Source organism: Grammomys surdaster, unplaced genomic scaffold (genome assembly GCF_004785775.1).
Source record: "Grammomys surdaster isolate TR1022 unplaced genomic scaffold, NIH_TR_1.0 99, whole genome shotgun sequence".
Lineage (NCBI taxonomy): Eukaryota > Metazoa > Chordata > Mammalia > Rodentia > Muridae > Grammomys > Grammomys surdaster.
The window spans coordinates 1,629,277-1,653,099 of record NW_021604578.1 but is presented as its reverse complement, the minus strand read 5'-3'; the positions used below and the strand labels follow the sequence as shown (position 1 = coordinate 1,653,099).

Genomic DNA, 23,823 nt, shown 5'->3' with positions numbered 1-23,823 from the left:
ACTTTGACATGTGTAATGTAATATGACCTGTAGATGTGCTAAGAATTGAAATGCATAACTCAAGGACCTGCTGTTTTAATGAGGATATCGTATGTTTTGTGTGAAAACCATTTAACTGTGACCAGGGAGATGAGGTCATTGTTAGCTCACTTGCTTAGCATTTTCAAGGGCCTAAATTCAATTCCAAGGATCACCAAAATTTAAGAAAACAAACAAACAAAAAAAGGAGGAATCTAAAAATCATTTGAAAATGTGACTCCAACTGTTTCATTTTGATTTTTGTTTGGATGGTTGGTTTGGTTTTTTGTTTTGTTTGCTCTGTTGTTTTGTTGGTAATGCTGAGTGTGTTGTATTTGTTACTCCCTGTAATTTTTTCAGTTAGTTTTTTGTTCCTCCATCCCCTGCCCCCATGTGAGTGTGCAGAAGGAGCAGTACACTTAACATTGACCTTTTCATTTTCCAGTGCCATCCACTTTCAGTGAAAACCTGTTTTGCATTTCCCTCCACACGTTCATTCCTTTACCTGCAAAAGACAAGGTCGATAAAGACTCCCTTAGGCTAAAGACAAGTGTCAAATCTTTATTTTCTTAAAACTCCAAATTTCAGTAATATAGTCAGCCACACCTTAGAATCACTCTTAAATTCTATGCATGCATTAGTGAACTTTAGGCTAATGTAAAGGAAGAAAAGTTGGGGATTAAATATGATTCAAGGAATTTTAGGAAATGATTTAAAATTTAGAATGGATGGAAAGTTCAGGGGGATATAAAGAAACAGGAAACACAGTAGTGGTCAAAAGGAAACACAACGAGATGAGAGGTATGTTAAACAAATGATAAATCTAGTCTAGTGTAGATGGTAAACCTCAAATTCAGAGGCTCAGCATCCAATTCATTTTACTCAGCCAAGATTCATTAAATGTATCATCAGTCAAGATTGAGATGTGAATTAGCATGACTATTCCTCAAAATAAGTTAAAAATACAGCTTCTATGGGCTGGGGGATGGCCCAGAATGGTGAAGCACTTGCCAAGACTGGAGCATCCTGGTCCTTGCTGGCCAACTACTGTAGCCAAATCAGGTAGTAAAGACTTTGTCTCAAATATAAAAATAGAGAGTTGTGAAACACATGCAGCAGTGGCTGCTGACTTCCACATGATTGCATGCCTGTGAGTATGTATACATGCACACACATGTATGTAATCTCTTCTTGCATAAGTTCTAGACATACACTCTTTGGTATATAACCACAAAGAATCACAGAGAGCTTAAAATAAAAAATCTTCCTTTTTCCATGCGTGTCTCTACACTATTCCCAATAGTCAAGTTAAGAAACATCCCAGATGGTCTTCAACACATGAATGGATAAAGAAAATGTGATATATTCACACTACGATTTTACTCACCCATAAAGAGGATTGAAATCATATCATTTGTAGGAAAATGGTTTGAACCGAACATAATCGTATTACTGAAATAGTGAGTCCCATAAAAAAAAAAGAAAAATAAGCATTATATTCTCTGTCATCTGGAAGCTAGTTAAAAGAAGAACATGGAAGTAGAAAGGGGAGGACACTGAGTATGTGGAAGGGAAATAAGGAAAGAAGTGTGGGCTGAGTATAATCTATGTATCCCATATACATGCATGCAAATTCCCTAATAAAACCTGTTCCTTTTCATAGCTAATGTATGTTGATAAGATCACTTATTCCAAGCTTAATAATTTCAATAAATAAAAGATTAATGGAACTTATCCCACATACCCTTTCTTATAATATCTTCGAGAGTTTGTTTCATTGAAACCAACATAGATATTGTAAGACGAACTGACAAGAAGTTTTATAAGGAAGCTACAGTGGCTATCAGGATATAGAGACCCAAGTTAGAGCTAATCATGCAAATTTTAACATGATTTAAAATTCTAACATACAAAAATAAATATCAATACTATTGAGAGTTCTACTTGGCCTTGTGGAAAATATTCCACTTGTTTAAAACAAAAGAATCATTATGGATTTTTGAATTTCAGTTCTGAGTATGGCATTATAATTTCCATTTAGAGACAACAAATTAGGAAGTGGAATTGAGGAAATTTGAAACTTTTGATCAATAATTATAGTTTTTTCAGCACTAAATGAATGTAAATGTGCTGTGCAGTTTTACTGATGAGATCATGGGAAGAATTAAACACTATTATAATAACTATCAAGTGTAAAAGAAGGTCTGAGATATGGAAGATGGTTAAATATCATTTTTTGACAATAAACTAATAAATAATGCTCAAAGTTAATCCACATAAGAAATAGAAGCAACCATTGTGGAATGATAGGTCCCAAATACCTCTAGACATGAGCAAACACTACCGAGTTTGAGGATAGACAATTACCATTCACAATAAATGCTCTTGTTATCTTTTATATTTAATAATGCATATATATTACTTTTATATATTCTAATTTCATGAAAAATAAAAATTAAAGTAGAATATAATTTTAAGTAGGAATTAAAGTAGCCCCTTTAATTTTAATGGGTGTTATTTCTGTTAGTATATATTAAAGAAAAAATGACACCTATGCTTTCCATAAACAGTTTTCTTGGTGGCTATTAAATGCAGTGAATAATTTTTGAAAATACTATATTCCTACAACTAAGACAAACATTGACAGGCTTTCATTTTTTTTGAACGTGTTAGCCTCTATAAAATTTCTCACATTTTATTTATCTCCTTCTCTAAATGCCACTATGTGTCTTCTTCGAAGAGTTATCTTCCTTGGCCAACCAACATGGCAGTGATAATGTATCTCTTTTGGGAAATCTTCTTATATGTGGTGAAAACAGAGTAAAGTCAGCTCCTACTTGTCACAAGTGTTAGACCCTAACAGATGTCTGTCTAATATCTATAACCATGCCCACTGCCCTGCACCTCTTTTCTACACTTTCTATTTACTGACCACTCTCTCCTTAAACTCTGGGTTCTGCTACCTACAATTTTGTGTTTTGCTTTTGTTTTGTTTAGTTTTGTTTTTGTATGCTCCTCTCAAACTTACACAGTTATTATCCATATCCTTAACTTAAACTTCTTCTCTCTCTGAACTGCTTTTAAAATGCCACTTCTGCTTCTTGCCAGCTTTCTTCTCAGTTGACACACCATCTCTTGGTCTCTTAGTCATTGATGACGTGTGCATTTCCTTCTCTGAGTGCCTGACCTACATATAAGCATGGCCATGTGCCATCAGCCACTTCAACTTAGCTTTCCAAAATCTGAATTTGTTTTTTTCCTGCTCTCACTCAGATAGGCTTCCTATGTCCTAAGATAACCCGGTACTTGACATAGAGAAGTGACTCAAAAATTCAGTGTTTGTTAAGCTTAGAGCTGTTGTGTCCTAAATGTAGACTTCTCATTCAGGAGATCTGGGGAGAGGCTACAAATACATAATCCTAATAGATTTCTGATTGCTAGTGATACCTGGAAATGTTTTAACAATTGATCCAAGACTGTGAAGACAGATAATTTGTTCAGAGCATATGCTCTGCAAGCATGATATTTGAGTTTGAATCCCTAGCTCTGATATAACAATCCAGGGATTTATGTATGTAAGCCCTGCCTTATGGGAGAAAGTCGAATGGATACAGAGAACTCACTGACCAGCAAGACTACCTAAAAGGACAAGCTCATTCAGATAGAGACCTGGCCTAAAGACTTTAATATAGATGGACATTGGCATAAACATTTGCACATTCTTATGGATACACACAAGTACACGCACATGCATGCACATGCTCACATGTGGACACGCATACATGCACAGGCACATATGCATGCATGCACATACACTCATCCATTTAAACAGACTGTTTTTCAGATAAATCATTTCACAGATGTTAGATGAATAATTACTGGGCAAAATTAATTTTTTTAAGTAATATGCAGTATGAAATCAAAATTATCTCGATATGACTAAGCTACAGTTGATATCCATAGAGCTATGGAACAATAAAAAAAATGAGAACTCATTCAACTGAATACCTTCTGAAGATAATGGTTTGAAGTACAGGAAAACCAAACATGTTTAATACTTGCATGTAATTAAAATGGTATAAAAGCAGAGAGAGAGAGAGAGAGAGAGAGAGAGAGAGAGAGAGAGAGAAAGAGAGAGAGAATGTAACTATATTCAACCAAAATTGTTTTTATAAAATAAAATAATTTATGTATAATAGTTTCTTTTAGCTAAATGACAATTTTCCATTTCATAAATGGGCAAAGAGCAGATGTTTTCCTTACACATGTACATCTCAAATATAGGCAGTGATTTTCTTGAACAAGTAAATAATATACTTTTTCTTGCTGCATTTCACATGTCTGAGATGCATGGAAAGGAAGGAGACACATAAACCATCATATGCATCAAGGTTACAGTTTCAGTGTTCTGAGCAGTTGGGTACCAGTGCATTAAGCAATCAAAGTAGGGATGACTAAAGAAAAAAATGAAGCCATTGTTCTGCTAGCAGCTATTCCACATCTGTGGGTGCATACTAAATGTGTATGAGAGACATCAGTTTAGGAATTCAAACCTTTGATTACTTTTTTTCTAATGTTGAATACTTACAGAACTTATTGCGATACAGACTATAGCCCAAAATAACTTTGTTTAAAATTTCAGGACATAAAAATCAGGAGAAAGATAATGTCGACAAATACCAGGAACCAAGAGCCCATCCATGGGCCTAAATTTGACAACTAGAACATGCTGAGTGCCTGGCTTAACCACCAAAGGGCCATCACTTGGGGCTAAGTATGGACACAGTAAAGAAGCTAAAATCAAGATTATGCTGCAGAATTTCAGACCCTAAACATTGTGTCATATCCTACTTCCTCCTCTTTTTGCCCAAGAACATTTCTAGAAATAGAGACAAATTCGAATCTAGCTCCTTACATACATTATCATGGGTAAGAGTCTGTACTCTCTGAAACTTGTTTATCACCAGCGTGGAGGCAGGGGTGAAGGAGAATGAATCTCAAATCCTTCTCTTATGTGCTCAGTGTTTTCTCAACACCTTTTATCGCTTAAGAATCTATGAACGTTAGAGAGCTGTCAAGTTCTTTGCCTCTATATTCAAATTTTAACTAGATTCAGATATTAGTCAGAGGTTTAACATTAAAGCCCCTTTGTACCAGGAAAAATACAGAATCTCTCTTTCAAATGAAGAGCCAAGCAGTGTCTTGAATTCTTCTAGAACTCAACTAGTAAAGCATAGCACCCACACTATTATTTTTACTCTGGCCTCGTCATTTCTGTTTCAGAGATACATAACTACATTAACCCCGAGTTCCTGCCGTGCCTTTTCTCCACATCCCATTATTTTCAGGATATGGTCACCTATGTAAAATTCTTTAAACAAGGTTATACCTGTAAGTACCTTAGACATTGGTGAACTAATTACTTCTTTGGCAAGGATTTAGTCTTTTTATTACAAATTATTTCAATGTTGTTGAATATAGTGCAATAACATACTAGGATGGTGGCCACATGACCTATGTTTCTATCTTTCTCCTTTTTTTTTTAGTATAAGCAAGTGGAACAGTACATGTCATTCCACAAGTTACCAGCTGACATGCGCCAGAAGATACATGATTATTATGAGCACCGGTACCAAGGCAAGATATTCGACGAGGAAAATATTCTCAGTGAACTTAATGATCCTCTGAGAGAGGTAAGATTTACCGTTTTGATCTGCATGACCCATTGTTGTCATTTGTTTTATTCTTCTAGACAGTTCTTTGGTCTATTTTGTGTCTCTACTTAAAAGAATAATCAAATCTACCTGCTAATACATCAATTGCTGCCTTTAGTCATCTTTTTTTTCTTCCCTAAGAGACTTCTATTTCAAAAGAAATATCAGAAACTCATTCTTTTATGACTCTTACTCTATTTATGTATTCTTGGGTCTCAGAAGTATATTCTATGGCTATATTGTCTTCATGTCCCCAATTTGGTTTTTATGCTAACCAACAGTATTCACTTATTCAGGTTTTATCTTTGAGAGTTTATCCTCCCTCTCATACATTTACTCTGTTTATCCTTGGCACCCTGATCGGGAGATGCTAGCCTGCCTCCAGAAGCCAACTCTGTGTATCTCATTAAGATATTTTACAATACCTAAAGGCAATCTTTACTACACATCTTGTTCTCATCCCTTCCCCCAAACACTTCCCTCTGGTACCAGTTGCTTCATTCCTAAACCCAAAGTGGATGCTATTGATTCCTTCATCAAACAGTGTTCTGCTCTCGACTTCTCTTATTACAAAACTTCCTATGAATTTTCTATGTAATAGTTATATTATCGTTTGATTACCAAGTATTTACAACAACGTATAGTTTTTGAAAGTTATTAAAGTCCTACAGGTAATGAATCATCCTTCTCTGGGCTGTGCCAAGTACTTTGCTACATTGCTAACAAGATACAAACCCTCCTTCCTTTGCTCTTCCTATTTATTCTGAAACACCGACTGAAGCTCGGGGTTTTATTCCCTGCCTTTGAACTTATTCCTTCAATTTATTTCATCACACATTTGTAGTCTATGTATTTAACTCTAAGTATCTTCATGAATTCCATTTTCTTAAAAGCTATATGATATCCCCTGGCACCATAGAAGTTATGTAACGAAGTCATTAACTTTTTTTTTTCAGCAAAAAGCACTAACTTTTAAAGTCTTTCTGTAAAATTTTAGTTATTCTTTTGGGTCACTTTGAGTATAAAATTTGAGTTCTATTTTAGATCTTCTTTTATAACCTGTGTTCTCCAAATGCTATCTCTGATTTACATTCATAACTCATTTCTCATGCATGCCTTGCTCTCTTCTCTACTGGCAATGCTCAAAATTTGCAGTTCCTTCTTAGTGTTCTGTAGGATTGAGGCTAGGTCCTCTTTACTATCCCTTAAAGCAACAGACAGCCTAATCTTTTACATACATGAGCTACCATTTCTTCATTTCTCTGCTCAGTAAAATATTTCGTTGTTACATTATGAATTCAATCTTACTGCACTCCGTTTCTAGCTACCTTTACATATTTTAATTTCTGCTATCACCTTACAATGTGATCTGTAGCCAAGGTGGGCAGCTTATAGTCTTTCAGCAACATCAACAATAATACTTTTTATCGTACACAGTATGTATTCCAGAAATGGCTCTGTCCCTTTGACAGTCTTCTTCAAACCACATTTTATCTCTTCCTTCTTTAATACAAGGCTCAATTTATTCTTCCTTTTTCCTGAACCCAAAGCACTTAGTCTGTAATCTTTGTATACTACTTTTTGCTTACCTTTCTATTGCTTTTTTATTTCTTCTCTTTACCTTTGCCTTGAAATGTCCTTTACCATGAGTCCCTTGATTTGTACTTTAGTTTCTTACAATTCTTTACCCATTTAACATAAACTAAGCAACACAAATATTTTCATCTCAACTTTTATCCTGTATAGCCATCTCTAAACTGCAGTTGTTACATCCACTAAAACTTATTTGCAGAGTGAAAAGCTATACAATGTGCAAATAAAATAAATATCAGCTGTTATGACTTGGTTCTCCTAGTTCTTTTCAATACAGTTAGAATCCATACATCTTTGGCCTTTGTAGAAAATAACTCTAATGTATTTTGTACTTTTACTGATTTTTTAAGCAGTTCTTTTTTATTTCTTAAACTATCATTTTATATTGTTTACTGCAATAGAGACCTCTTGCCTCTTTCATATCCAAATCATAAGACAAATGAATCAGTTTAAGGTTTTCAAGGGTCTAGAGAAGTTCAGAGATGTATTAGGCCAGGACACAGGAGGGAGACAGAGGCACCCCAAGACAATGACAGAAACAAATGTGAAGTTAAAGGAGAGGGAGGTATGATATATCTCAGGGTTTCCTACATGAAGGCTAGAGAAAATTCGGATCACAGCTTAATATTTCATGAACCAGTGAAAAAAGTTAATAGAACAAATATAAAGTGGCATTTAAGAAGTTTTGCCCTATGTGTCCTAGTCCACTGTGATTAAAAGAAGAGAACAGAAAACACAATGTATGTAAACTAAATAGAAACGTTTTGTGTGCGGTGTGCTCTGCCTCCCACTCTCTTGCTACACTGTGATTCATACTGATCTTCAATGGGAAAGAATCCAGTATTCCTTTTTTCTGTATCACCACAAACCTACCATTTTGTTATTTCTTACAATCCATTAGCCACCAAGTTGTTACCAATTTGGTTTATCTATTCAGATAACTTGTTCTCTGGATCTCAGAATCTTTTGCTGCAACTTTTTCTTTAATCTCTCTCCTTTTTAAAAAAATTAATCTTTTATTTTTTACAGTCCAGACTTTATCCCAGTCCCTGTCCACCTTCTAACTGTTCGACATCCCATCTCTCATCCCCCAACCCCATCTCCACCAGAATGTGCCCACCACCCTACCACCACCCCACCAGTTCTTCCCACTCTCTGGGATCTCTAGTCTCTTGAGGCTTAGGTGCATCTTCTCTAAATCCAGACCCAGCAGTCTTCTGTTGTATATGTATTCAGAGCCTCATATCAGCTGGTATATGCTACCTGGTTAGTGGCTCAGTGTTTGAGAGATTTCAGGGGTCCAGGTTAGTTGAGACTGCTGCTCTTCTTATAGGGTCACCCTCCTCTTCCACTTCTTCCAGCTTTTTCCTTATTTAACCACAGGGGTCAGCAGCTTCTGTCCTTGGTTGGGTACAAATATCTGCATCTGACTCTTTTATCTTCTTGTTGGGTCTTTCAAAGGACAGCCATGATATATCCTTTTTGTGAGCACACCATATCATCAGTAACAGTGTCAGGCCTTGGGGCCTCTCCTTGAGCTGGATCTCAAATAGGCCCTGTTGCTATGCCTCCTTTTCCTCAGGGTCTCCTCCATTTTTATCCCTGCAGTTCCTTCAGACAGGAACAATTATGAGTCACAGGTTTTGACTGTGAGATGGCAACCCCATCTCTCTTCTTGATGTTCTATCTTTCTGCTGGAGATGGAATCTATGAGTTCTCTCTCCCCATTGTACAGCATTTCAACTAGGGTCCCTACCTTTGAGTCCTGAGAATCTCTCATCTCCCAGGTCTCTTTTATATTCTAGAGGGTTTCCCCACCTCGTACCTCCCAAGGTTGCCTGATTACATGTTGCTTTCCTTAGCAGCTCAAATATAACCATGCTACCATGTTGACTTTAGTAGAATCTAACTCTGAAAGTGTCATGCTTTTCCTAGAACATCAACATGAAATTCCATTTTCTAAAGGAAGTACAACTAATTACCTTCCAATGTCAAAGGAGAGTCTTTATGGGCTTTTTAGACCTTTATGTTTTTATACTGATTATTCACCATTAAAAATTATTGATTTCCTTTCTTTATTCTGTTTATTCCTCAATCTTCTATTCATTTTACTTATGCTTCCATTACTCATTCTTACCAGGCATTCCATACTCCGTAAATAATTTTTTCCAGGACCACTTTGTCTCCCTATAATGATTATCATTTGGGAATTCATTGTCTCTTTCATGACTGTAATCCTGTGTCATGAGACAATCTGTTTCATAATCACGTTTGTATCTCTAAGGATCAGTATGTACCAGTAACTCATATAATGTACTGAATAGAAGATATTCTTTATAATAACCATGACTCAAAACCCAACTCAGGATCATGGCTGCTTTATAAAATTACAACTCCTAGAAATAAAACCATTTACCATCCCTATAAAACGGAAAAAGTTTTCTCTGATGTAGGAATAACACAAAAATAAAGACTAAATGCTTTAATGAGTATTAGAAAAATGAGTAAAAGTAATATGGAAGCAAACTAACTGTCCTCACTAGCCTGATGTGTCAATTTAACAGAGAATAGAGTCATCTAAGAGAAAAGCTTCTGTTGAAGAATTGTCTAGATCAGATTAACACGGGGCTATGGGTATTGGCACTTGTTTTAATTGTTAAATGATATAACCTGACCCAGCCCACTGTGGTAGTTAAACCCCTATGCAAGTACTCCTCAGAATGATCCTGGGAGTAAGTAAACAAGCATCATATTTTCTTTGTTTCTTGTTCTAGGTCTTACCTGACTTCCTGAATGATGGGATTTTACTTGAAATTATAAGTCAAAAAACGCCGCAAGTCACTTTGGGTCAGAGTATTTTATCATAGGAACAATTATCAAGCTAGAACAACAACAAAAGTCATTATTGAAATGAAATATGAGTCTAAAAAATCTAAACATTTTCTGAACAAATATTCAATCATTGCAAAAGTTAGGCAATTTAGCTTTCCTTTATGTTAGAGAAAATGTTGCTGAAAATCTTTTCTTTTTTTCTTTTCTTTTTTTTCCAAGTATGAAAGGAATTGATGATACTCTTTTATTTTTTTTAATCAAATCGTAATTTTTACATATTCACACAAGGGTTATAAACACAAAAATGCAGGACGTGGGGAAGGGGATGACACCGGAGCGTGGGTGTTCAGGGGAGTTATGGATATCTTTCAGAACAGGGTATCGGCTGGGTGAAGGTTCAGGGGACAGGTCACTATGACTCTGTCTATGATTCACTTGTCCTTATCTAAGTTGGTAATATCCACCAAGGCTACCTATTTACAAGGTCTATGACTACTCAGGCTGGTAACAAATAATTGGCTCATGTCTATTGTTCAAGTCTCAATACTAATGTTAATTCATCAAAGAATTCTTCCCTGGGTGATTCATCCAGGTGAGCTCCTCTGTAGACATTTTCCATCACATTTTCTGTACACCCATTGCTTTGCTTTGCTTTCTCTTAAGGTACAGTTGGGTATTGTCTGTTCTGTCACACAAGGAGCTTTAGAAAAAGGAGGACTTCATGTACCTTGATTTCTGCACCATTTCCCACCCCACATATAACTCATATTAATTAATTATTATATAAATAAGTGCAAATAAATAAGGATTATACACCTGGCAACTGATCTCCAAGAATCTTTGATGATCAGTGTAGCTGGAACATTTGTCCAAGAAGCAGTGGTACTTAGGGGAAGGGAACAACAGTACTCAGCGTGATGAGCTTCATTCTTATAGCTTAGTGTCATTGCTCATTTGACTCTGGCCTATATACTTTTCCTTACTGTTTACAAAAATGTTCTCTCATAATTGTGCTTGTTGTGTATGCAATGAGTCCTATGTAGCTCTGCTTTATATATGTAGCCATTATGCACTCTGATTCTCTGTGTGCTATGAGGGGTTGGTTGTTTAGCATGAGCTAAGAAATATGAGGTGGGAGTGACTCTCAATGGAGCAAATTACATGAGGTACATAAATAGTCTTGTGCTTGCAACAAACTAGTGACATTAGTGGAATATATGGAAGATAGTATGTCACTCTATCACCAAATTCAGATGATGGTAACTGAAGCTTGATTAGCAATTTGGCCATGATGATATAATATTTGTGGATGTGAGTACTGTCCTTTATGAAAGAGATCTCAGAAACATCTTGTTCATTCTGCTATATAATGCTTAAAATGATATATCTTTATAGACAAGAGTACCCTAACCAAACACAAACTCCTATTACTTCAATCATAGACTTCTTATCCATCAAAGCTTAGTAAATAAATTTATACTGTTTTTAAGCCAGGCAGTCTGATACTTCTCTCCACAGAAGCCCGAGAGAACCAATATAATCACCAAGACAGTTTGCACAGAGTATACTCAATGAATCATCAAGCAGTTGTTGCTGATTGCCCCATCCGCAACCAGGTAGTGACACATCAAGGACAAGGGAGATCCACAGGGAAAGAGGTTCTTGTCAGTCCAGCACTGGCTAAGCCTCAAATCTGAGCACTGAGCTTTACAAGATTTTCAGTGTTCTGGGAATGACATGATTACAGCTTTGCCTCAAAACTCCCTCTATTTCACTGTGAGCTGACATCCTCTAGTTAAAAGTAAAAGAACAAGTACAATTTTCTAAGAAAAATTCTTTAAGATAGTACCCAGAAGGTTAGTCTATTAAACCTGAAGTCACATTGTGATGTATTTACCACCTCTTCTGTTTATAATCTCAGTGCTTTGTGGCTGTCAAAGCTACACACTTGCTGACTTGGGCATCTGTGACCTTTAGGTACTTTACATCGTCCCAGATGTCTGAACATAGCCAACTTTCTTTACTTTAGATCAGTGGTTTTCAGCCATCCTTATGCTGCAACCCTTTAATACAGTTCCTCATATTGGGGTGACCCCCTACCATAAAATTATTTCATCTCTACATCATAACTGTGAAAGCATTGATTAACCCCCAAGGAGTTAAGACTCACAGATAACAAAACCACTGCTTTAGAAATACTAAATCCTTTGGTGGCAGTTGTAAGTGTGCATGTTCTTCCCTCTCTATAAGAAATAGTGAATGAATACGTTTCTGAGAGGCAGCTTAGGACTTATTGATTGTACATTGTCACCCCACTAGCCAGCACTAACTAGATATATGAGTTTAAGCTATTTCTTAAACCATTTGTCATTCTTTTCAGCATTTAAAATGCAAAACTTTATAATATTAACTACTCAATAGGGTGTGGTCAACACTAAGATGACAAAACATGTAAAAGATCAGGAACATGCCCAGCACATAGCAAACATCTTAAAATAAGTCTTAAATAGTCACATAATCCAATGCAGAGTAGCCTATTACTGTAGTCTTAATAGCACTTCTAGTACAGTAAAGACATATTTGGAACAAAAAGTGTAACTACATGTAAAATGCTCAAATTTGATTTAAAGTACTATGCAGGAGATGCCAAAATAGGCCTTATTGTATGTCCCATTTCTTTTGGAAGTTATTCAAACAATCTGATAATAGTTCTTCCTTCATATCAGCAGCAGCTCTCTGGAGACAATGCCTCGAGCATCAAAACTTGACATTGAAATATGAAGATCATAAGACTGATATGTGCTTTAACAAATGCCAGCAGTATATTTAAAAATAAAATCTAATTAGAAAATTCAGTGAACTCTACCCCATGTGTATGAGTCCTTGTTGGAGGGTTGATGAAGAAGAGGGTCTATTTTTAGCACGATCCATATTATACTGAACACATTGAAGAAGAATGGCAAACCTAACAGTCAAGAAAGAGGTTAATGCCCTTCCAAGCCAGTCTCCAAAGTTCAGAACCAGTCTATTTTTAAACAGTGGAGTGTGAGGAGATGTGGGCTGAAAATAGATAGCGATCATGTGTCTCAGGAGAATTTAAAACGTCAGTATACTTCATTCTCACAGACCATGAAATGGGCTGAGAGTATCATCCTGTCCTCTGACCTTTAATTTGTAGAATAGATTTTTTTTAACACAAGAAAGCAAAATTTTAGTGAGTACTTAATGTAATTTTGAAAAACTTTTAAATAGACTTCAGTATTTAAAAATGCCTCCCAAATTTCATTTTGTTAAAATTAACAAAATAGGTGAGAAGCGTTGCTTTGTAAAGCTATGCCTGATTTGCCAAGTTATCATGTACTTATATAGCCGGCACAAGTAACAAAATGCCAAATTATCATGTACTTAATGTGATTAGATAAAGAAGATATGTATGACCTTATGGAGGTTCTACTTCCAAACAATATCCATAAAGAATTTAAGTCTTTTCACTCTTTGCTTAGAATTTTTTGATGTTGTTATTGTTTGAGATGGAAAACCACTTGCATTGATTTTTTTTAATGTGTGCAAGATATTGACCAAGACATGACTAGAAAGGTAAATAAAGAGAAGCAGGTTTCAGTCTCAAAGGAATATCTCTATACTGGAAAAGACAAAAATAAAGTCAAATAAACTAGAAGAATGAAAAGAACGAGAAGTTAAAAGCAAAAACACATTAGGAGATATCCAGAAGATGCAGGAAATCACCCATAGTTAATTGGTAGAACAAGACTACATAGACGAAAATAGCTGACAAAAACAAGTATGTTCACGGAGGCTGAGAGCACTCAGAGAAGGCCTCAAAGGAAAGGTTTACTCTGAATGTAGAAGCAAATGTGACTAGATCAAAGGGTAGAAGATAAGGTGCATGGAAAGAGAATACAGTAAAACAGAGTCTATACTAAATCAGGCTTCTAATTCAGATTTTCCTTTGTTCAAGAAAGAAAGAAACAAATTGATGAATAAAGAACTTTTTGTTCAACAATCATTTAAGGTAGAACAACTTTGTAAAGACAAATTAAATATAGGGTGTTTTTTTCATAATTAAACTATTTTTTTCTGTTTAGGAAAGTCAGGACTTTCATCATAACTAAAATCGTGGTGAAACTATTATTTGTGAAGTTAGAAAAGATGACTAAACAATAGAACTCACACGAAAATGATGAAGGTGACTGAAGTCCAAATTTAAAAGTCGCCCTGATTAGCCAGTGTAGCGATCAATATTTATTAGCACAGTTAGAAGGAAATTAAGATTTAAGATAAATACACTTAAAAGGTATTACCTTAACTTAGTATGTGCCTTTGTGTGGTTCTCTCTCTCTCTCTCTCTCTCTCTCTCTCTCTCTCTCTCTCTGTGTGTGTGTGTGTTTGTGTGTGTGTGTGTGTGTGTGTGTGTGTTTAGTTGTGCTGAAGCTATGGTCTATCTGTGAAAACAAGAGATCAAGTTGCTAGAGGATTCCGTTTCCTTTCTTTATTTAGGTTCCAGGGTTGGGTAGTAGTTTGTGAATTGAATTCAGGCCACAATTCTTGTTAACAAGTACCTGTGCTCACTAAGCCTTCTCATTGGCCCTAGAGGAAACATTTTCAGCAAGGTTCTTCACTTATCCAAGTGTAAATTATTTGCTTTCCATGATTTTAGAACTATGAACTGAGAAAATTACACAAAACATGTCTTTATTTTTAAAACTAGCACTATATATATATATATATATATATATATATATATATATATGAACTATAAAGTATCTTATTACATTATGAAATTAGTCACAGATTCTCATTTTTTACTTAGCATTGGAAGATTGTCTTAGCATCTATGGCATAAGATGATTGCCTTAGTGCCTCTTCTGTTGCCATGGTAAAATACCTTACAATATCAACTTGAGTCAGGCATCACGATGGCTTCCAGCTTCAGGGGATACAGTTCTGCTGTGAAGAAACAGCAGAAGACTGAGAATGTGCGTGGTGGCAGGACCAGGAGACTAGCTGGTGACACTGAATCTACACTCAGAAAGTGGAGAGAGAACTGGAAATGGGTTCCAGGATACAAAATGTCAAGGCCTAACCCCAGTAACCTATGTCCTCCAACAAGGCACTACCATCTTATGGTTACACAACTTTTAGAAATGGTGCCACCAGCTGGGGACCCAAGTATTCAATTATAGAAGCCTATGAGAGGCATCTCACATTCAAACCACTACTGTGATGAATGTCATGTAGAAGTAATAATGATGATGTTTAGTGAGGGTGGCTGGGGTGGTTGTAATGTTAAAGATGATTGTATGATAATAACACTGATTTTATAAACATGATTTTAGGGAAAATAGTACATTAAGTGTTTGAGGAACTTTGTTTTTGGTATCACATCATCAAATAAAACATATTATTGCCACTAACGGATGGCGTGCCAGTATAGATGACTCTCTAGACTGTGAGCTGAGATGGAAAAATGACAGAGAACCAACACCACTTGCAAAGATCTGAGCCTACCGATATGCTGATCTAATGTATATATTGAAAGTCAGATGTCCCAAGACTAATAGAAATGGAACACTGCATCTTAGTTAGGGTTTCTACTGCTGTGATGAAACACCAGGGCCAAAAAGCAAGCTAGGGAGAAATGGGTTTATTAGCTTACATATCTACATTGCAGTCCATCACCAAAGGAAGTCAGTACAGGAACTCAAGCAGGGCTGGAACCAGCAGGTAGGAACTGATGCAGAGACCATAGAGAGGGCTGCCTTGAGGCTGGGTGTTTCAGCTGGTCTTCTGTATAAGCTGGATTCCCAACAAAATAGGCTTCAGTGAATGTTCTGGCAAAGTGAATGCAAGGAGGCTAAGAACAAACACTGTTTTTCTTCTTCCATTGTCCTTATATAGGTCCCTAGCAGAGGGTATGGCCCAGATAAAGGGTTTGCCTGAAGATACGGATTAAAAATGTGTATAGATCTGGATCAAAAGCATATGTCATCCTACCTCGAGATCTGGATCAAAAGCATGTTGTCTTCCTGCCTAAAGATTTGTTTCACAGATGTGCCCGCCATTTCTAGACTGTAGTTTATTCCAGAAATAGTCAAGTTGACAACAAAGAATAGCCATAACACATTATGACTTGAAATCTTTGAGATCTTAGAGTGCTTAGAATTTTGAGAATTTAAAAATTACTTTCCCTACCCTAGTAGTGCACATGATTTATGTTCTTACAACATTTATTTTAATTGTCCTGAACCACTTCACAGTACATTTTGAACTTTATAAATTAAATAAGTGAAAAACAATACATGCTTCACACTGTTTAAATTAACTTGAGGGAAAATATGTTTTAAACTAATTTGTAAGTGAGAACACACTTGTGTGGCAGACAACAACAGTACCAAAAGGAATATTTAAAGTTGTAGCATGATTGTGCAATGTTATGTTTGGTGATACAAATTACTTCCACAGTTGTTTCACAGAATTAAAAAAAATTAAAATATGTCATAATAATTATTTATGTTAGAAATTATTAAAATATCAAACCTAATATTTTGTTTAATGTGGAATTGTAATTATTTTCTAGAAACATCCACACACATCCTTATTACATACGATATCTGCATGAGATACATAGCATGCACATGTAGAAGCTCTTACTTACATTTCTGTTTTCAAACAAAATAAATTTCAAAAGTTACAGCAAACATCATTTATCTGCAATTTATTTCTTTATCTCTAAGCAAGCTTAATTCCTTAAAGCAAAATGATGTGACTCTTGTTAGTGATGAGCCAAATGGACTAGGTTCTGAAACAATATACAATTAAAATTTATAGAACGAGTACTACTAAAGTACAAAAATCAGTCACCAGCTACTAGTTCTAGAATAACGATTTCAAACATAAAAAAAAAATGTCTATGGTAGTGATCGCAAACACCGGGTAAAATGGAATGAGATTTATAAAAGGTCATCTTATATAACCTAGAAATATTTTGTGGCTTTAAAATCATTCCAGAGTAATTCTTTTTATATCTATGTATGCCAGTGAAGAAGAGAATGATTTCTGCCTACAATCCCCTTGATTGTGGCCACTTTCAAATTCAAGTTAATGATAACAGTTTTCCATACTTATTGCAAATATTAAATAAGGTGATATATAGTGTTTTTAAAATTACAGATTTAACTAACTCTACATGGGTAAGTTATTATTTCTGTTCTTTCAATTCTTGCTGAGTGGCAGGTACCTTAAATATTTCAATTATAATTGATAAAAATGTATAGTTTGTATTAAGATTCTATACTAAAACAGAAATTGAATATTAACTTTTTTCAAATATGTTCATAATGTATACAAATACATTGTACAAATCACAGCAGGCAAAATTTGCTTTATAATCATTTTACACGCTTCCCAGGTCCCATTTTCTTTCAATGCTGATATCTGTTTAGACTTCACTGTTTTTGTTTAACTTTTAGTTAACTAGGGAAGCCAGAAATGGAGACAACAGATACAGCAATTTGTATCGTTTTAATGAGAGAAAGACCTACTCAAACATCACCTATTTCTACCACAATAACTATTTCCAAGACTGAAAATTAGTCTTTTGTTAAAATTTTAAGTTTCTAATCTGTGTAATAGTCAAACCCATAGAGACAGAAGAACAGAGGTTACCAGGTTAGGCGAAGCAAACTGGAGCTCTTGTTTTAATTGTTAGAGTTTTAACTATGATTAAAAACAGTTTCAGGTACAAGTAGTAGAGATAATTAAAGATTTAATTCATACTTGTAGTCCTGATACTTTGAACGATTAAATTTACAAATGTTATGTTGTGTGTAGCCAGCATGGAATTCAACATGTTTCTATAAAATGACACCCATCCTCCATCTCTAATCCTGATCTTCAGAGCCCTTGTCTTCTGCCTGCCTACGCACAATGTCACATACACCAGCGAGAGCAATGGCACCTTCTACACATTGTGTGAACCAACGCAACCACTGCTTCATCTATACTCTCATTTCTCCCCAAACTGAAAATCTCACAAGGCCTCAAGGCACACAGACTTTTCTAAGTCTGTTCAAACTCATTATCAGTAGATTTCTTGTAGCCTCCACATGCTAGGATCAGTGAAACTGCAGTATTGGCACAGACCTGCAGAAAGGGCAACTGCATTCCTCAACTTAAACAAGCCTAACTTCCTGTGCTTTATAGGCATCTGTGACAAGATGTAAAAGGCTGGCTGGCTTAAATGATAGAGGCATTTATGCATACTTCCAGAAGCCCGGAAGTCAAGACTGAAACACTAGCGGGATTCATCTTAGGCTACACTCACATACAGTTACCCCAATTTGACTTTGTTTTAACTCTATTTAAATAGGTTTTCTCTTAATGAATTTGCAATTACTAGTGTACACATTTTGGAGGAACACAGATAAGTCTAGGACACTGAACAGCACATATAACACATAAAATCCTAACGGATCAAATGATGTCTGTTTGACCCACAACTTGAAGACTGTTCACCTAGTAATTAGTAGTATACCTGGGTTTTGAAGTAGATGTTACTGGAAAATATTAGAGTCCACATTATTTAAAAGCAATTGCCATCTAGATTTCCTCTCTATTTATTTAGTTTTAAGTATATAATGTAACTAAACCCAAAATGGACCATTGGTTAGGATAAAGAATGGCACTGAGGGACAGGTTGTAATTTGGGGAATTGTCAAAAAGTATAGAAAAAGAGAATCAAGGAGAAATGTGCACGGTGCCTGCAGCACTGTTGACATAAACAGATTTTGTTTTCTTTTTTTTCAGAAACAAAACTAAAGCTAGATTGCTAATGAAAGCTATATAACTGGCTAGTCTCATTGCAAGGAAATCAAACAAAATTAAACTTGGGAAACTATATACCACTGATGGTCATTCCTGTTCTACCTGTAACTCTTTTAACCCCAATAATTTAAATATTAAAGATAAATATTTCTTAACCTTGAAGTTTAATTAATAGTATTTGACACTCAAATTATTTAACGCTTGCAATTAAAAGCTTTCTGGAAGACCAAAGAGAATGTCCCAATTAAAGAAACAAGCTGAAATCTTCCATCTTAGACACACAGAATCAAGGGAAATATTTTAAAGTTAAGTGAGAGCAGGTTTTTATATTGTCATTCAACATCTAGGTACACTTTCAAAACATTTATAAACAATAATAAATCCTTTTCTGAAGTGAGTTTCTTATATACTTAATTAAATATCTTGTAGTCTAGGAGTCAAGCCATCAAATGCATGTTAGTTGCAATTTCGAAAGGGGGGAAAAGTTTTCTTTCAAAGTAACTCCCGATTCTTTTATTTTAATGCAATGTAAATTACAGCTCACTTTCAACTCCATTCTGTCAATAAAAGTGTTCTATTATGTATTATCCCAAGACGTTTGCAAAGCTATTTTTATTATTTATAATTAACTTATGTAGAATACATGCATACATAACTTCCTCCTTCCACCAGATTTAGGCTTCCGGGTACTCACTTATTTTAGGACGCATACTTGACTATGTAAGTAGACTTTGAGTCATATCCCCTAAAGGCTTAGATTCAGGTTCTGTAAATCTGGATTGGAGCCTAGTATACCATGTTTTAGAAAACCTTAACACAACATAGAAAGGCTTTGATTCTTTTTTTAATGTTTAATTTTTATTATTTTAATGTGTTTTCTCAAGTGCTTTAAGTAATGCTCTCATCAGTATAACATCCTTAGAAATAAGGCCACTTAAAATTAACTTTAGTTAGCCATTTCAATATACTTATTTTTTATTCTTGGAGTCTTAGAATCTAAATTTTATTTAACATGGATCAAGCTAAACCATGATACAAATACTGTGTCACCAAAACAAAACGTTAATGGCAGAGAGCATTATGAGACCTCTAAAGCACTTCCAGTTTCTTTCTTGTCAGGCAGAAGGAAGGAATTTAGGATAAGACTAAGAGAAAATATGGGAACCTTTTTGACAGGACAGAAGGACATACTCGAGTGGAAGAGAAACGCATCACAGGCATTTGGAATACATCTGTCCTTAAGGGCAAGTTCTAGGGAAAAGGTGTGAACATTCGTTGCTTTTTCAGGGGACCCAGGTTCAGCTCCCAACACTGATTTGGCAGCCCCCAACTGTCTGTAATTACTGCTTTAGAATTCTGACCGCCTTTTCTGGTTTCTGCAGGCTCTGCTCACACAGTGCACATGGTATACATGTAGTAAAAACGTTCATGGACACAAGGTTACTTTGTAATACTGGTCACTGTCCAGTAGAAACAGAATCCTAAGTCTTGTTAAAGTTTCCAGTAGTTTCATTAATGATGAGAAGAAATATGAATTTATATGTGGCTATTTGAATGTGGTTTAGAATGCAGTATATGCAAAAATCATCATTACAGTGAGAGGTTTTGTTTTTTATAGTCTACAGTATACAATCTGGAACACATTTTTCATGTTTATAACACATCTTGATTTGGATGCCAGATTTTCCTCAGAAACAACCTATATGTAGACTTCATATACTTCACAGCTCAAAGAGTGTGTTTGCCTGTCCAAGATCAAACAGATGTATTTTTCTAAATCTGACAAGTTTTGAACTTTTCACTTAAGCTTATTAGAATTCAGTAAACTGAAAAAAGTCAATTTGGGGGCATACTATCCACACTTCCGTTATTCAGAAACTCCGTATGTCTGGTGACCCCCACTGGTAGACAACAGTGCTCTAAGAATGACAGACTAGTTCCCCTAAAAATTGGCTTCATTTCTTGAATGTCATGTGATTTCTGTTAGATCATCTTTCTGAGACCTATTTGGCTCATTGCTATGATTCTGTTAATAGTGTGATTCTTCATTGGGTTTTTAATTATAAGTAAATGAGAAAACATAGCATACTCAATAACCCATGAACCAGTGGTGCTTACACAGGTTGTGGTCCCCTTAGGAAAGTACTGAAAGTTACCGTCTGGACGTGTAGGAACTTACACAGTGCCCTACTTAGTTTTGCTATTGCTTTAAAGAAAGACTGTGGGTGAAGCTACTTGTGGAGGAAAGGGTTTATTTGGCTTACATTTTCATATCACTGTTACTGAAAGAATTCAAGACAGCAACTCAAGCAGGACAACAACCTAGAAGCAGGAGCAGATGCAGAGGCCATGGAAGAGTGCTGCTTACTGCCTTGTTCCCCATGGCTCTCTCAGTCTGCTTTCTTATAGAACCCAGGACCACCAGGCCAGGAGTGTCTATATCCACAATGAGCCCAGACCTTCTGCATTGATCCCTAGTACTAAAAATGCCCTGTAAGCTTTTCTGATTGCAACCTAATCTTAAGGAGGCATTTTCTCAATTGACATTTCCTCCTTTCATGAATGTAGTTTGAAATAGGAATTATTTGTTCTGGCTAGCACGTATAGAAGACATACAATCGTAGCGCTTTATTTACAGACTGTAAGCTTAGATTAGGCAGGATTGAAGCTATTCTATCTTACATTCCAGTCATATGTCCCTTGTTACTTGCTATTCCTGCTGTCTACATGTTCATGGGAAATCACCTCTCGTGAGGGCCTCATCCCTTCTCATCTCCTTTCTCCTCACTCAGTCTCTCCTTAGACCCTTCACTGGATCTTCAAGTTACGGTTCTCTCTCCTGACTACCGAACAACCACAGGCACTAGACTTTTATTAACCAATTAACTATAAATTGGATTACTGATTTGAGATTTTATATCTCAAGATTTTTGAAAAATTCTGAATAGCTATTTTTATCTGGAATAAACTTTGAGGTTAAATATCAACCAGAAATGGATTCTCGTGAATTGCAGGTTATTTTGGCCATTTGTTTGCAGAGAAGGCAAATCAATGGCTAGTCATTTGACTTCTATTTCTTTGAGAACAATGTTTTCTAAAACTTGCATGCAAATGCTTCTGTAAATGCCAATACATGTATTCCAATTTGCTACAGTTTTAAAAAAAACAATTTGCATTTGACATCTTGTAATTTCTTACAACTAACCTATTCTAATTACATTACAGAGCATTATATTCTCTGAACTGTAAGAGAAGATATATAAGAAAGAGGGAGAGTGCTGGCTGTGTTGCTGATGGCACAAGTGGGAATAGGATGTAGTCATGTCTTTTTTCATAAGTTCCACTGTGAATAAGTCAAGAACCTTCATTGACTTGTCAGTGACTTCTTTTTATTTCTTTCCTTAAAAACTATTCAGCTATTTTTTTCAATAGTAGATATGTCTGTTTTGTTTGTTTGGTTGGTTGATTGGTTGGGTTTTGTTTGTTTGTTGTTTGGTAAAATCCCTAAAAGGACAATACAAATTAATCTGAATGCAAGTTGGGGATGCAAAAGAAGAGGGCACGTAACAAGAATCATTAACTACCTAATACTTACAATGTGTGACATATTTTGCTAGAATAAAATAATTTAAGAATAAAAAACTAGTCAAATCTTAACTTCTTTCAAACAGATAAAGTCCCACTTTTCTTTCCTATGTTAAGGATTGAAACAAGCTCAAAAATAGGTATTCAGAATCTTTCAAACACCTTGAGATATTAAAAATCTCAAATCAGTAATCCAAGCCGCCTGGTGCCTAGACCATGTACCATTCTCTTACAAAAATGTGATTAATAGACATTTCTTTTACTTTTTGATTAAATTTATTTATTTACTCAATTTACAACCCAATATTAGCACTTCCTCTAATCCCAGTATACCCTCATGCAATTTCTCCCCACTTCACCATCTGGGTCTCAACATTCTGGATGTCAACACCTCCTATACACAAAAGTACTTTACAGCAATAGAAGTCATGTCTAAAACTATGGGTTGATGGAAAGAGAAATACTATCTACATCTGGTATTGGTACAGCTGTACTTATTGAACAAATTTATTTAAGATTTTAGTTCATTTAAAAGGATTCCTCTTTCCTTTTTTCTCTCTGGTACATTAATGAGCTTCCTAATCGTAGACTAGCTCTGTATTTGAGGATAGCTGAAAGTCCTGCAAGTATCATTTTCTCAATGTTTGTTGAATTCTATGTTGATATTTATTAGTACATTTGTAATGATATCCTTAAGTGACATTTGTTTGTAGTTTCTTTCTTGTGCTTCTGCTGTTTTAGTGGAGGAGGGGGGATTTATAAAACATTAAAATTAATACACACTAAAAATAAAATGTCAACACTGAAAATAATTGCCTTCATTTGCCGAGCAGTTGTCTATCATTTTTGAGCTTGGTTCCATCCTCAACATAAAAAAAAAGTGAAACTTTATCTATTTGAAAGAAGTTAACATTTGACTGTTTGGGCCTGTTTGCTTGAAAATTTAGAAATCCCCCAAGTGTAGTTTCAAATCCGTAGGATGAAATTTCTTCTGTCTCAATAGCGTTGTGTGAATTCTATAGCTATAATGTCATTTCTGGTAGGCTGTATTTCCTTGAAAATCAGATATTTTGTTCAAGTTTCCATATATGTTCACAGATATCTGAAAATGTGGTATAATTAATAATATTTCTCTTCAAATGTTTATCCTTCTACAAAAAAAGGATTCCTCTTACTATAATAGTTATAAAAACTAAGAAATTATGAGCAAAATTATTAGCTTCTATGACATTTAAGC

General features: G+C 35.4%; 1 protein-coding gene across 2 annotated transcripts in view; it reads left to right on the top strand.

The window, feature by feature from the left end:
• Positions 1–23,823, top strand: part of Hcn1 (hyperpolarization activated cyclic nucleotide gated potassium channel 1) — a 340,159-nt gene that overhangs the window by 267,548 nt on the left and 48,788 nt on the right. For both annotated transcript variants that reach the window (XM_028784249.1, XM_028784253.1), the window contains exon 5: positions 5,565–5,711. In XM_028784249.1, coding sequence (XP_028640082.1) covers positions 5,565–5,711 — 147 coding nt within the window. The remainder of the gene's footprint in view (positions 1–5,564; positions 5,712–23,823) is intronic.